At 35.3% G+C, this 13,696-nt stretch overlaps 1 protein-coding gene across 2 annotated transcripts in view; it reads right to left on the bottom strand.

Moving 5' to 3' along the window:
* Nucleotides 1-13,696, bottom strand: part of PTPRD (protein tyrosine phosphatase receptor type D) — a 1,173,827-nt gene that overhangs the window by 76,019 nt on the left and 1,084,112 nt on the right. Inside the window, exons 31-32 of one of the 2 annotated variants that reach the window (XM_085043363.1) lie at nt 11,234-11,245; nt 8,854-8,966 (exon numbers count right to left, since the gene is read on the bottom strand). In XM_085043363.1, coding sequence (XP_084899489.1) covers nt 8,854-8,966; nt 11,234-11,245 — 125 coding nt within the window. Of the gene's footprint in view, nt 1-8,853; nt 8,967-11,233; nt 11,249-13,696 lie in introns of both variants that reach the window. The other variant, XM_085043362.1, reaches the window with a different exon arrangement.

Below are 13,696 nucleotides of genomic sequence, written 5' to 3'. Positions count from 1 at the left end.
CTCAAGCTGGAAGGCATGTTGCACAATGCAGTTTGCTTTGTCACCGTGACTTTCAAGAGCATGCCTAAGACAGTTGACTTGCATTTCCTTTAAACATAGCTGAAAATGACCATGTGGCTACAACACAGTCACACTATAGCATATTTTTCTTTAATTTTAATTCTTGTTCTCTTTTTGGTTCTTCGACATTTCAAGCATCATAACAGACTCCAAAATAATGTCCAGCAGCACAGGCCCTAATTCTTCTGACCCTATACATATATATTTTATGTAATCTTCATAGCACATCTGTGATGGTAAGACATTAAGGCAAGTTGTCAGTCAACTAACAAAGCAGAATATTCAGATCAGTGGGGAGATTCCTTATAAATTTCAATTTAAAAATTAGCCTTTAAGTACTAATTTACTTGATGCAGTTCTGCTTCTCTCCCATTTTCTTACAAATTTTACTTAGGACTTGACTACTCTCAAAATGAGTGTGGGTGACAGTCATGTAATAATTACACTGATTGATCCAGATCAAGCACCCCTATGGAAAATATGTGAGTGAAAAGGCACAAGAGAACTCTAGATTGATCCAGAAATGGAGGTGGACTGATGTACATCTAAAACAGTGCTTGAACAGAGAAAATAATAGAGACAAAGATGTTTAGACCTTTTCGAGCGAATCGTGGGAGAGAGTTATTATCATATAAGGACTGAGTGGTAGTTTGGCTAGAGAGGGAGGACACAGAGCCAATCAGGGAGGCGTAGGGGACTGAATTACTGCTCAAAGCTGTAAAAAGTAAAAGCCAATCGGAAATGGGAAACAAATTAGTAACAGCAGTAGACCATCATAATCAATCAATCTTGTACATACAGGCACTTCAGACATGCACAAAACAGCGTCTGGTAACGCAACTACGATGTTTAAAGGTGCAACTGCACCTACCACCCTACTGTAAACATACAGGACACAAACCCAGTGAGTATGAGACTCACTCATCACACAATGAACCTGACTAAATCACCAGCATCATGAAAACAAATCATAATAATTAACTTACTGTGAAGGAGTGTTTTTTTAAAGATGCTGAACACCCATTTGTTTTTTAAATTATTTTTGTTGATATGCTTCTCTATATGCCACTTGACATTTCCAAGGGGAGATTTTGTATTAAACACTTTGTGCAAATATGAAATTTGAAATTAAACATTCTTTTCTAAGGCAAAAAGAGGAATTACTTACAACTTCAGAAACTGACAAGTTTTAACTGCATATAAACCCTTCCTCTACGATTCATTTTCAGCAATTACACTTTGAATATCTTTCCTCAAATAATATTTGGCAGTTAACTTATGAAGTTAAATAATTGCATTTGGACTATTTTCATATTTTAAATGTAAAAAATGTGCTCTACTGATATGATAGAAGTAGCTATTTTTTTAAAACAACTGCTGGTGGACTTTTGTTATGTAATCAGTCTGTGAATCATAACAGAATATGCTATGAATGAACATCTAAAGATGTCACACCTCATGCAAAAGCATGAGGCTCCTATTGAGCATGTGTAGGACTTTACTCAAAAGATCCCACTTAAAATACACTTAAAATAGCTAAACTCACTTATTTCTGTGGCTACAAATAAGAAAATACACTTATTTGATGACACACTCCCACACCAACCAACATATATTATGACAACACAAAAACTTAAAGACAAAATACAGCTAAATTACAACAGATCCTGTGACATGCTAAAGAGTCAAAAGAAATACCATGCTGAAAACATGCTTTCAAATTATTTTTTAAATAGGGTATCTCTTTTTAAAAACAAAAAAAGAGATAAAAACACCTGACAATTCAAATGAAAAGAAAACTCAAAAAAACACCACATGCAAAACACAGTTGAAATTGTACCCATAAAAACTTATATTTCCAGATTTGGTAGAAGATTGCCACATGTGATTGATCTTATGCAGCCTATTAGTAACCCTTTTACATGAATTAAATAACAATGAACAGAGTGTAGAATTATCTCCTGTTTAATCTGTGGTAAATACATGTCTAAGGAACATGGAATACCATTCGTGCTACAATTTCAAGGAAAAACTAAGAGATCAAGGTCAGAATCCATCTGCATATTAACAGACATTAAACCTGGTAATTATGTTCCTTTAACCCAGCTAATCAAATGGGTGTTTTAGGCTTGTCATTAATGCGTTAAATTAGGATTTTGCTTGTTGTTAGGGTTTTATGATAAGGGCTTTTAGAAACATTTATGAAACACACATTGATTTACCAAATTGGAGCTGTAGGTTGACATACCCAGAATAAACAAGAATAAAGCTAGAAATTAAGCAAATAACATATCTGCTAGTATACACACTACAATCTACAAGAAGTGAAAATGTGACACACGATTGCCACAAAAATTTATTTAGCAAATGAGTAGTATTTTAGGTTCATATTGAATTAATTGTCTGTGACTTTACAAACTCCTCATTTTTATTTACTAACACAGAACACTCTTCCACATACTGATCTATGTTGATCAAGATATCCCTTTATAGATAAGGAAGGAATCAGTAACAGTGGTTATTGTTACTGATATTTATCCTTATCAAAAAGATAGAAAGAATTGCCTACTTAAAATTCAGACATGTAAAATGGAAAAAAGTATATATGACCCTGATTCAGTAGAAATTCAGCATTCATGAAAATTTATCAAGAATGCCTTTAGTACATATGACAAAAAATTACTGTTGCTTTAAAATTTCTTTTCCATAGAGTCAGAGCTAGGAAAGCATGAACTTACAAGGATAAATTTACAAGACAATCTCTGAGAGAAATAGATCATTTTGCAACAGATATTCTAAAATATTTGCAAATGCACATGTAATATTGCAAAATCATGCCACTTTTATTCCAGAAGATTTTATGTTCTTCAGAACTAGATCAATTATTCTGGAATGAAGATAGTTTCTGGTTTTCTGTATCAACAACTGAGCTCTAACAAGGAGGCTTAGGATGTCCACAGCCTCATTGCAGAAAGACCACATCTGAGTGACCTGTAGTGACCTATCTGAGTGACCTATAGTGTATAAAAGTCACCTATAGTGAGAAATGGGGAAACCTAATTTTCAGATACTGATCTAAACATGTTAAATACAGTAACATGTCACAAAAACTATGGTCTGAAATCTAGGGGAAGAAGAAAGGATTACTCTTGAGAAGAGCTTTCAATGTCATCTCCTAGCTAAGCAGATTTTGGGTTCCTCTAGGTTTGAAAGCAGTGAAGTGGGATACTAGAGAAGTGCCATTTGCACCTGAAGTCTGTACTTCTTCTAGATGCTTAAGTCTTCCATGTGAGACAAGTTCATATAAAGAGATATATGTATGATTGCTCACTATGTGCAAGCATTTTAGTCTGTTTTTGCCATGGAGACAAACCACAGTATTTCCTTCAGCATTGTCATAATTCTCATAAACAGATGTTGAGTGGATAAACCACGCAAAGAAATTTCCTGTTGTCTTGCAAAGCAAGTGACTAAATCCAGAGATCACTTTTTCCACCTTTTTTCATTTGTACCCTTTTTCTCTAAACAAACATGCTTTATGCTTTTTCTGCTTTATTTCAGAAATAAGTTTGTAGAAATTCCTTAGCAACTCAGGAAATAAGTGTTTAGTGAGCACTTATCTAATGAAAAAAAGCAGTCTTTAACTTGGAGCTGTAATAACTCTATTTATTTTTCTTGTATTTCAAAGCATCTTATTTAGTTCATAAGATATAATGAGATAATTGTTTAATTGGAACCCAATTACAAAAATTACTTAGAAGTGTGACACATTTTATAGTTAAATGAGGATTAAAAAAATCAATCACTTTTGAGGCATGACTCAATTTAGTTCTCTGGCTGATTGGCAGATTAAAGTCTTTGCCTGAGCCTTGGATCCCTCAGAACCCACTACTTAATTTCAGTTAATTTTACTCTGCAAAACTAGGCTTTCTCATTTGGTGAAACCTTTTGTGAGGCTTAATTATTACCCCTTCTTTACCTTCACTATCCTGTGTGGCACAAAGACTTCTAAAATTTGTGCACCAGGTTAATGATTTTAATTTTGTGTTTGACAGAGAACTTGTAGAACAGTAAGAATGTGATAGACTTTTGCTCTGCTACTCTAGTTAGGGAAGCAAAACAGACTTAAAAATGAAGTCCTACTGAGAGATTGGGTATTTTCATGTTTACTCAAAGAGAACTTGGCACTGCTGTGACCCACTCACTGGCATATGGGCTTATCTAACACATACACATTTTTGGATAACACAACGGACATGGGATCTTGTTCTCAGACACAGAACTGTGGACTATTCCAAATGTCAAAGCAAAATGTGAAATTTATCTACAGAGTTACTTCATCAGCTGTGGAGGGAAGCCAGAAATGAATTTGATCCTTCCTGAAACAAGGTAAGATAGGAAACTCTTTAGGTCTCTTTAGATTATTGAAAAATGTAGTTCTCTAATGACAATAAAAAGTGAAAGGAAAGCAAGACATTTCCTGTGCTGGTAATTTCAACTGTGAAATTTTATGACATCTTCATGCTGAATTGACAATTTTATGACATGTGCAACATATTTGTACCAAAATTATTCTCTAAATATCACCAAAGATAAAATATTGCTTTCCTGTATTTTCTGTCAGAAATTTATACCTAATCACCTATATTGAGAGTAATTTATACTTGTGGTTAGAAATTCAAATTACTCCAAGGACTTAGCTTTCAAATTATTTTGATAGCTATATCTGATCAGGTCTTTCCTTACACAAAATATATGATTGATAGCATTTTTGGAATGAGGCTGTTTAGGAATCTTTTAAAGTACCAAAGTTTACGACAACCCAGAATTTTATAGGAATGTCTCATTCGCCTCTCCAAGAGAAAACTGCCAGTCCAGATAAGCCAGTGGGATTTAGAACTTTTTTCTCTAACACTTCTGTACATTATGGATTATTCTAAATTTTTTTCCTCTCCCACTGGAAGCAATTGGCCTGCCTGAAAAGCTCCAAGGAGACTGTGGATGCTTTCATAGTCTAAAGAAATAAATTATTATAATAACAATTATGTCAAATCATCTACCCTGATGCACTGGTACTGGCATGGCATACACTGGTTATTAAAGTACATTCACCATTCTGTCCTTTATTTTATATATAGACAATGTTGAGAAATGCCTCATTGTATGAGAGTGACTGCAGATTTCTCAGTAAAAAGAGCCCAGCACATCACTACATCAACCCTAACTCCTTCCCTCAGTTGCCTCCTTTGCAGTACTCCATTTCCTATTTCTTGTCCCTTGTAGAAAATAAAACCCAGATATTTGAAAGTGAAAGAACAACAAACCCAACAAAACTGATATCCTGAATGTACAGCCCTCCTGTAGTTTCTCTATGCTCATCTTAAAAAATCTTCCATCACATTTTATTTGATGGTGTGCTGCTGTTTGGGAGTTGGATAAACATTCAAGTAGGACCTAAACACCTAAGTTACATTTAGCCAGATTTTAATGACATGGTAGTCCTAACTGAAGTTAATGTGAGTTAAGTTCTGCTTTTACTATCACAAGAACTGTACCTTGACTTCACTGTGACTGTTTACACATTAAGAACATGTTAATTCGCAAGTGTAACAGAGTAAGACGAATCTACTGGGGTAATATTTTTGTCCTTAGTAGTTGGCTGTATGCTGAGTAGCATAATGGCTTGTTGTATCTAGGGATCTTATGTGGTACAACAGTAGAGAAAAGATCATGAAATGATGTCTGTACTCTATTTTTAATAATAATTGTAATTCTTTAATCTGTGAAAAGGATTATAGCAAAGAAGAAGTTCACAGTAAGTACTGTCCACAGTAGGAACAGATTGCAGATGTTCTGCTCAAATAGCTTCACAGAAAACGGCAAACTTCCCAGATAAACTATAGCCCTGCAAGAGAAAGTATGTATGCCTTAAATCCTCCCCAGTTCTTTTGAGATCAATGAGGTGGAATTACAGTGTCTACAAGTGCCACAAATTCTGCCATTTCTTAATAACTTTACCTTCTCCATGTAAATTAAGAATTAATTACAATAAATTAATTTTATATGTTAGCACTTGGCAGCAGGGTTTTTTTTAACCTCACGTTTTATTTTAATTATGATGAATACTAAATAGGTAAGACTACGCATCTAAATAAATAGAGCGCAGAAAATTAGCCTTATATAGCTAGTTATTATTCCATTATTTATTGGATGCAGAGGGAAACATAGCGACGATTGATGAGGAAAAGGCTGAAGTAATTACTGCCTTCTTTGCCTCAATTTTAATAACAATATCAACTGTTCTGTGGGTACAGAGCCCCCTGAGCTGGGAGACAGGGATGGGGAGAAGACTGATGATCTCCTGACCCTGGAAAAATAATCAGTGACCTGCTACACCACTTAGACACACACAGCTGTGTGGGACTGGATGGGATACACCCAAGGGTACCAAGGGAGTTGACTGAAGCACTCACTGAGCCTCCTTCCCTCATTCATGTACCAGCAGTCCTGTGTAACTGGGGATGTTCTAGTTGACTGGAGGTTTCCAAATAGGATTTCTGTCAACAAGAAGGACGGGAAGGAGGATCCAGGAAACTACAGGCCTGATGGTCTAGCCTTGATGCTGGGGAAGGTCATTGAGTAGATAATCCTGACTTTTATAAGCAACAGTGTGGCCATCAGGACCAGGGCGAGGATTGTCCCCCTGTACTCGGAATTGGTGAGGCCACACCTCAAATCCTGTGTTCAGTTCTGGGGCACTCACTGCAAGAAGGACCTGGAGGTGCTGAAGTGTGTCCATATGGGCAACAGAGCTGGAGAAGGGTCTGCACTGCAAGTTCTGTGAGAAGCAGCTGAGGGAGCTGAGGTTGTTTAGCCTGGAGAAAAGGAGGCTGAGAGGAGACCTTACTGCTCTCTGCAAGGATCTGAAATGAGCCAGGAGGTGGGGGCAGTCTCTTCTCCCAAGGTAACAAGTGATACAGGAAGAGGAAGTTGCCTCAAGTTGCACCAGGGGGCTCAGATTAGATATCAGGAAAAAATTCTTCATGGTGAAAGGATCATCAGGCATTGGAACAGGCTGCCCAGGAAAGCAGTAGAATCACCGGCCCTGGAGCGTTCAAAAAACTTGTGATTGTTACACTTCAGGATATGGTTTATTGTTGAACATAGTGGTGCTTGGTTAATGGTTGGAGTCAATGATCTTAGGGATCTTTTCCAAACAAAACGATTCTGTGATTCTATTAAGCTATTTTCTCTACTCACCATATAACTGTATAGAAATAATGACCTGTTTTAGGCATAAGCTAGACTTTAAGAACAGTATTTTTTCTTCTCATGTTTCAAAGACTCATATGTATATTTCTATAACTGTAAAACCCTTTAAAACTTTTATGAAAGCACTGAGTAACAGATGAAAACTTTACTCAGAAACAACGACCCTACATTAAGATTGTAGACTTAGAAGGACAAATGTGAATAAAAACTTTCAATTATTTTCATTCACTATATTTAAATTGATATGGTAGAGAAGTCCCAGAGCATGTCATCAAGATTTCCACACTGAGATGAAACTAAATTAGAAGATGTGCTTGTAAAACACATCTAACTTGCCCCAGCTGCTAGGAGCAGTGTACTGGAACTGACAAAAAAACAAGGCTGGGGTAAAACTCAAGCCTCTAGACTCTTCCCTTTCTGCTTTTGCCATGTGCATGAAGTGCGGGTCTTTAGCCACATTCATTACTCTGCCAATAGACTCCTTCTGGGGCAACATTATCTTAATATAGTCACTATTTAGAAGATCAGGAGTAAGATTTGCAAGTTCATGTAACCCGTTAGTAGTAATTAGTGTATCAGCTTCTGCAGCTAATCCTCAGCATCTCAAGCACCTCATTTCCTGCTTTTATGAACTTGCATTCACTACTTTTTCTACTTAATGTAGTAAGTTCAACAAACACAAGGCTCATGAAGATTCAGCACCTAATTAGCATCAGACTCCATGCAAATATCTTGCAATAGAAAACAAGACTAATGGAATATAACTTAATCAAAACAAAGCCAATTTAAGTAAAACTTGACTCCTACAAAGGTGGTAAAAATACTGTTTTAAGTATTAGTCTCTTGGTGCTTCTTGACTATCAGATTAAACAGCTTTAAGAAAAGAGTGCTTAATGAAAAAAATAATTTAATAAAGTATTTGGGAGTGTACTGCTTCTGACCTCAGAACTACTGACATATTAATATCCTCCTTGACCACAACATATAGTCTTATTTTCAAAGACATGACTATTTATCTAGTTAATATTTCTTTCCTGTATTTTACATTTGCAAATCAGTGGAACTCACAATTATATTAATATATTACCTCATAATGCAGTACATAAAAGGGAAACTTATTTACAAAATGTCCATAAAAATATCATTAATAAACAGAGGGATGTACATTTCCCAGTAATATTTTCTGGCATTTTTAGGTTTAACTTGGAATTTTAGCACGTAAAGCACACCCATAAAGCATATGTGTCTTTGGGCTCTTCTTTACAAAACTTCAATTTTGTTTCATGCAGGATTTTTCTTTAAATAAAGAAATTACAGAATTATTTCCAAAGTTAACAAAGAAATACATTTTGCAGCAATATTAAAAAAAAATCCAAACAAACAAACAAACAAAAAAACCCCCACCCACTCCCCCCCCGGTGAAAATATAGATTTCCAATCAATCAATCTTTCTTTTCTGTAATATCATCAGTAATCAGGTTGTGATTACAGAGCTTTCAGTGAGTTATTATTGTCTCTTACCTGGAGTTTGAAAGTTAAGGCGTCGCAGCTCCACTGGATCTGTGGGATGGTGAGAGGGAACCTCCTTGCTGTTGGGTATGCTGCTCTTTCTAGAATCAGATTCAGCCCTCTTCCTGTATGGAGAAAGTGAATACACATAAAGAAGATAGACATGTTAGCTTGACAAAGATGCCTGAGTGTTTAGCATTATATTCTGAAGGTGAGATGTTTATTTCTGAAAAAATAAACCAAGGAAATATAATTATATGTGGTGGGTAGGGCACCTAAAATTTGCAATGGCAAAATGAATCCAAATATAGCAATGTAAGAGAGAAGATATCTGCATTCTACCTTAGACTGATCCTCCAGAACATACTGGTCATCCTAATGCTTTACTATTATAACATTAAACTTATAAAATTTCAGGCAATTTTTTGTTTTAAATCTGTTTAAAAAAGTAGTCAACTCTTGAGCCAAAACACCCCGAGTTATTGTCATTGAATATTTCTTATTTTACACAGAAAGCTCTGCATTGTTACAAAAAAATAACTTGCATTCTATAGGTATTTTTTAATATGAGAAAGAATAGTACAGAAGACACCTATTACAGAAGACATCTATTCTGTTCACTTTCTTGGAAGTAAGTTTGCTCTGTTTCCTCTCATGTCTGTGAGAGCTGAACTATGCAACCTTCATAAGTCTGATCACATCTACACATACTCAAGGCTTAGATCTGTATGAATATTTATAATCAAACTGAGACTTTCACTGCAATGGAAGGAAGGGAAAAGAAATTGAGAAAATCAAAGGGAAAGAAAGAAAGTTGTTTCCCTTCCTCTAGAGAGAAGCAGAGTCCATGTGAGTTCTGACTCACTTTTCTGTTAAAATTGCTCGCATTATCTCTGTGTATCATTATCTGATGTAAAACATGGAGAGCCATGTTACATGAAGAGTAGCTACCACTCTGCATTTTTATACAGAAAGTAGAATCTTCACTAGTTATCTGTGGGATCCTGAATGAAAACACAACGTGGCTGATATTTTTAAAGTAATATAAAATGAAGAAGCAAACAGAGGAAGAGTTACTTTGTGAAAAGACAGCCAAGATTATTTTAAGAGTAACGATAGCAGAATGTTTTCCAGGTGCCCAATATTTATATTAATGTAATGATTTTTTTTTTCTAAATAACTCACAATGCGACAGTGCTAAATCTTTTATTACTCCAGTTGATTACTTGCTGCTTTTGAAATAATGAACACCAGGTGACATACAGGAAGACTTAAAATTTTGGAAACAAGCTGAATGACAATATCGTTGTATGAATTTTTTGGAAGACATTAGTCTTATGTTTTTATTGAAAAAAGTAAAAATAGTTTACTGTAAAAACACTGCATGTGTTCTCCAGCAAATACCTTAATATATGAATTAACTTCTCTTTAGTGAAACAATAAAAATTTGAATCTGATTATTCTGTTTTTAGTCTTTTTAAAACAAAATTATTATGGATAAGTTAATTTGAAATTCCTTTCTTTTGACTTTGATTATTTCAAAATCCTGCCACAGTAGCACAATGTCCTAGTGCTTTCTTCTTACTAAAGATGTGTGATACAAAGTTTCAAAAAGTCTTTTAACCTGTATTTTCTTCTCTTTATGTCTAGGAGTCCTAAGTCTCCTGAAGTTTCTGGAACAGGTACAAGCTTCATTTAACTATTTTCCACTTGAAACTCAGTACCAGGCAGTACTACAAATTCATATTAATCTAATAAAAGTACTAAAATCTCTTCTAATCATGTATTGGAATATTTTGAATACTTATAGGACAACAGAATGGTTTATTCTGTATTATTAATTGGAGGATCACTCTGGGTTTTTTATCTCTCCAGCCTTTAGAAGACATCACAATTCTTTCAGATTATGGCATGACCTTGAGATAGGTGGGGGAAAAAATTCCACAAGGGACAAATGAGATCACTGTATCATTTTCACTTACAGAACTGTAAGTCAGCATTGAGTTTATGTGTAAGGAGTGTTACAAAGATTCAGAGCAGCTACAACCATGCATTCCTCCAAGAACTTTGGTTATAGCAAACAACCACTGATTCAGCTTCACTAAAATACAAATAAAACCATATGAGCATTGCAGAGCTCTGCTGTCTCTTGAAAATGTACCCCATGGAGACACAAAAAAAGTAGTGAAACTTTGCTTCTTTTATTACATTACTTTTCAGTGCTGTAAATACATAGCAAATCTTACAGTTGCCTTCATATTGATAGATTACTGCCTACATTCACTTAAGACTGACAGATGCTTTGTCTTAGATCATTATCATGATGACTACTTTTTCCTCTTTTTTCTCCTTTTTTGTATTAAATGAAGAGTGATTATTTTTCACTTCTCACCTGTCAGGTTTACTGCTCCATTTTAATGCAGCAAGGAGAGAAGAAAAGGTGGAATGTTAGTTGATCAGCAGCGGAGAGGATAAGCATGAAAACAGGAGATACAAGAAATGTTGATTTGCAGTAAAGATATATAACTAAACCATATTAAGAAATGACAGCTCATCAAAATACTTAATGCTTGGGAATCATAGAATTAATGGAGGGCATAAAGTCACGTCCAAAGTGAATCTTCTGTTGAAAAATACATCTCTCTTAAACACTGTCTGCCACAAAATGAGACTTCAAATTTTAGCCAGTGAGATAATGGAGAATGGGTGTTTAATTTGACCCATGAAAGTAATGTTAACATTAAATTGAAAAATTACATCTCACTAAGATGTAGTTCCTTCTTACATTCTAGAAAGAAAAATGAAAGTGGAGGGCAGACTAGAATGGGAAGGAGAGAAAGGGAGAAGAGAAACAGAAAAGGGAGTGAAGAAGAAGATTAAATAGATTAAGTAGATGAGACACATAAGACTTGTACTAAATTAAAAAAATAATTAAAAGAAATGAAAACATCTAAAAATATTTTACAAAGCCAGGTAATAAACCAAGAAATTTGTAGCAGTGCCCTGGAAATCAAAGTATGTATAAATCTTTTCCCAATTAAATATTACATGCTTTCTAGATTTAGAATGGATGTCATGTAGTAGATGTCTACAGTGATCTGTATAGGTTTGTAGTGATCTATGATCTGTAAAAAGGGAAAATAATTTATTATCTCTCACCAAAGTTCTATTATACACACACTGCAAATACAGTGGTTATCTGTGTGTTGATCATAATAAACAGGGGTTTTACAAACATTTAATAGCATGTAGTATGCAATGAATACATTACACACATCATGAAAACATCTTTAAAATTATTTATCATCACTTAAGATTTTCCATTTTCCCATTTTGCATTTCTGTGCTTTTTTTAACATCTGGGTTTGGCTTTTTTCCCCTTAGGAGCATATTTGTTTTTATAGCTCAAGATTAGCAGGGGACCAGCCAGTCAAAGGAAGGGATTCTGCCCCTGTACTCCACACTGGTAAGATCCCACCCGGATTGCTGCATCCAGCTTTGGGGTCATCAGTACAGAAAACACATGGATCTGTTGGAGTAGATCCAGAGAAGGGATGCAAAAATGTTTGGGAATGGAACTGAGAGAGCTGGGATTGTTCAGCTTGGAGAAGAGGAGGCTTTGGGAGACCTTACTGCAGCCCTTCAGTCCTTAAACGGAGCTTATAAGAAAGATGGGGATAGGCTTTTATACTAGAGCCCACAATGGCAGGACAAGGGCTAATGGTTTTAAAGTGAAAGATGGTAGATTCAGACTTGCTACACAGAAGAGATTTTTTAGGATGATGGCTATGAAAAACTAATTAATTAGATTCCCCAGAGAGGTGGTGGATACCCCTCCCCTGGTTACATTCAAGGCTTGGTTGGACTGGGCTCTGAGAAACCTGACCTAGTTGAAGATGTCCCTGCCCATTGCAGAGGTTCTCACCAGAAGACCTTTAAAAGTCTTCCTACCCAAACTATTCTATGATGTTATGATTCAGAGTGCCAAAGTTACTATGTTCAAAAGATTTAAGTTGAGGCTACAGTCTTCTGAACCAAATCAAAAAGCTGTACTTTATATAAAAGCAAAAAACACGAAGTCTGTCAAGACGGCTTTAATTTTTCTTCCTTAGAAATGGGAAGATCTAGAACCTTTTGCTCTTAATCAGTCAGAAACTGAAATTACAGCATGTGTGATTTCTTAAAAACTAGGAAGAATAGCCACATAAATTCAATTGTTAAAAAGAAGAAAAATGAATCCAAAACACAAGAATGAGATGACAGAAGGCTCCAAAGGGACATGCATTCTTCTTTCTAGTTTGTTAATTTCTGAGAAACATTACACAATTTCTAGAGCTCTTTAACATTTACTAACTAGGTACCTAATCAACCAAATCCTACATAACTGAACATGTATCACACACTTAAAATACATATAAACTGTGATTCAAGCAGACCTCCTGATGGTTACGCATTTCCTCTAGGGCCTACACCATCTATCTACCAAGGTTTGCTTTTGTTTGAGATTTTGGATATAAATCTTACTATGTTGTATAAGATACTCCATGTTTGAACAAACAAAAAATTTATTTTCTTTTCAAAAACACAATGGCCAAAAAGAAAGTGATATTTAACTAATTTACTTGGATCTCTTGACTTGATTGTTTATAAAGCTCAATAGATTGAAAGATCTGCTCCAGAATAGGTGTTTACTTCACTATGACTTCAAGGTGGTTTCACTGCTGCAAGGACAGAGAGCACTGAACTGGTTAATGGCCAAGTGAGTTCCATTTGCCAAGTGAGTTCCATTTGCCAAGACACAGTCAACTGTAACTCAGGAAAAATAATTTTTACTTTGAGGAGAGCTGAATATGGG

Source organism: Lichenostomus cassidix, chromosome Z (assembly GCF_008360975.1).
Source record: "Lichenostomus cassidix isolate B80296 chromosome Z, HeHo_3.0, whole genome shotgun sequence".
NCBI lineage: Eukaryota > Metazoa > Chordata > Aves > Passeriformes > Meliphagidae > Lichenostomus > Lichenostomus cassidix.
The sequence above is the reverse complement of the archived record's forward strand: the minus strand, read 5'-3'. Positions and strand labels throughout refer to the sequence as shown.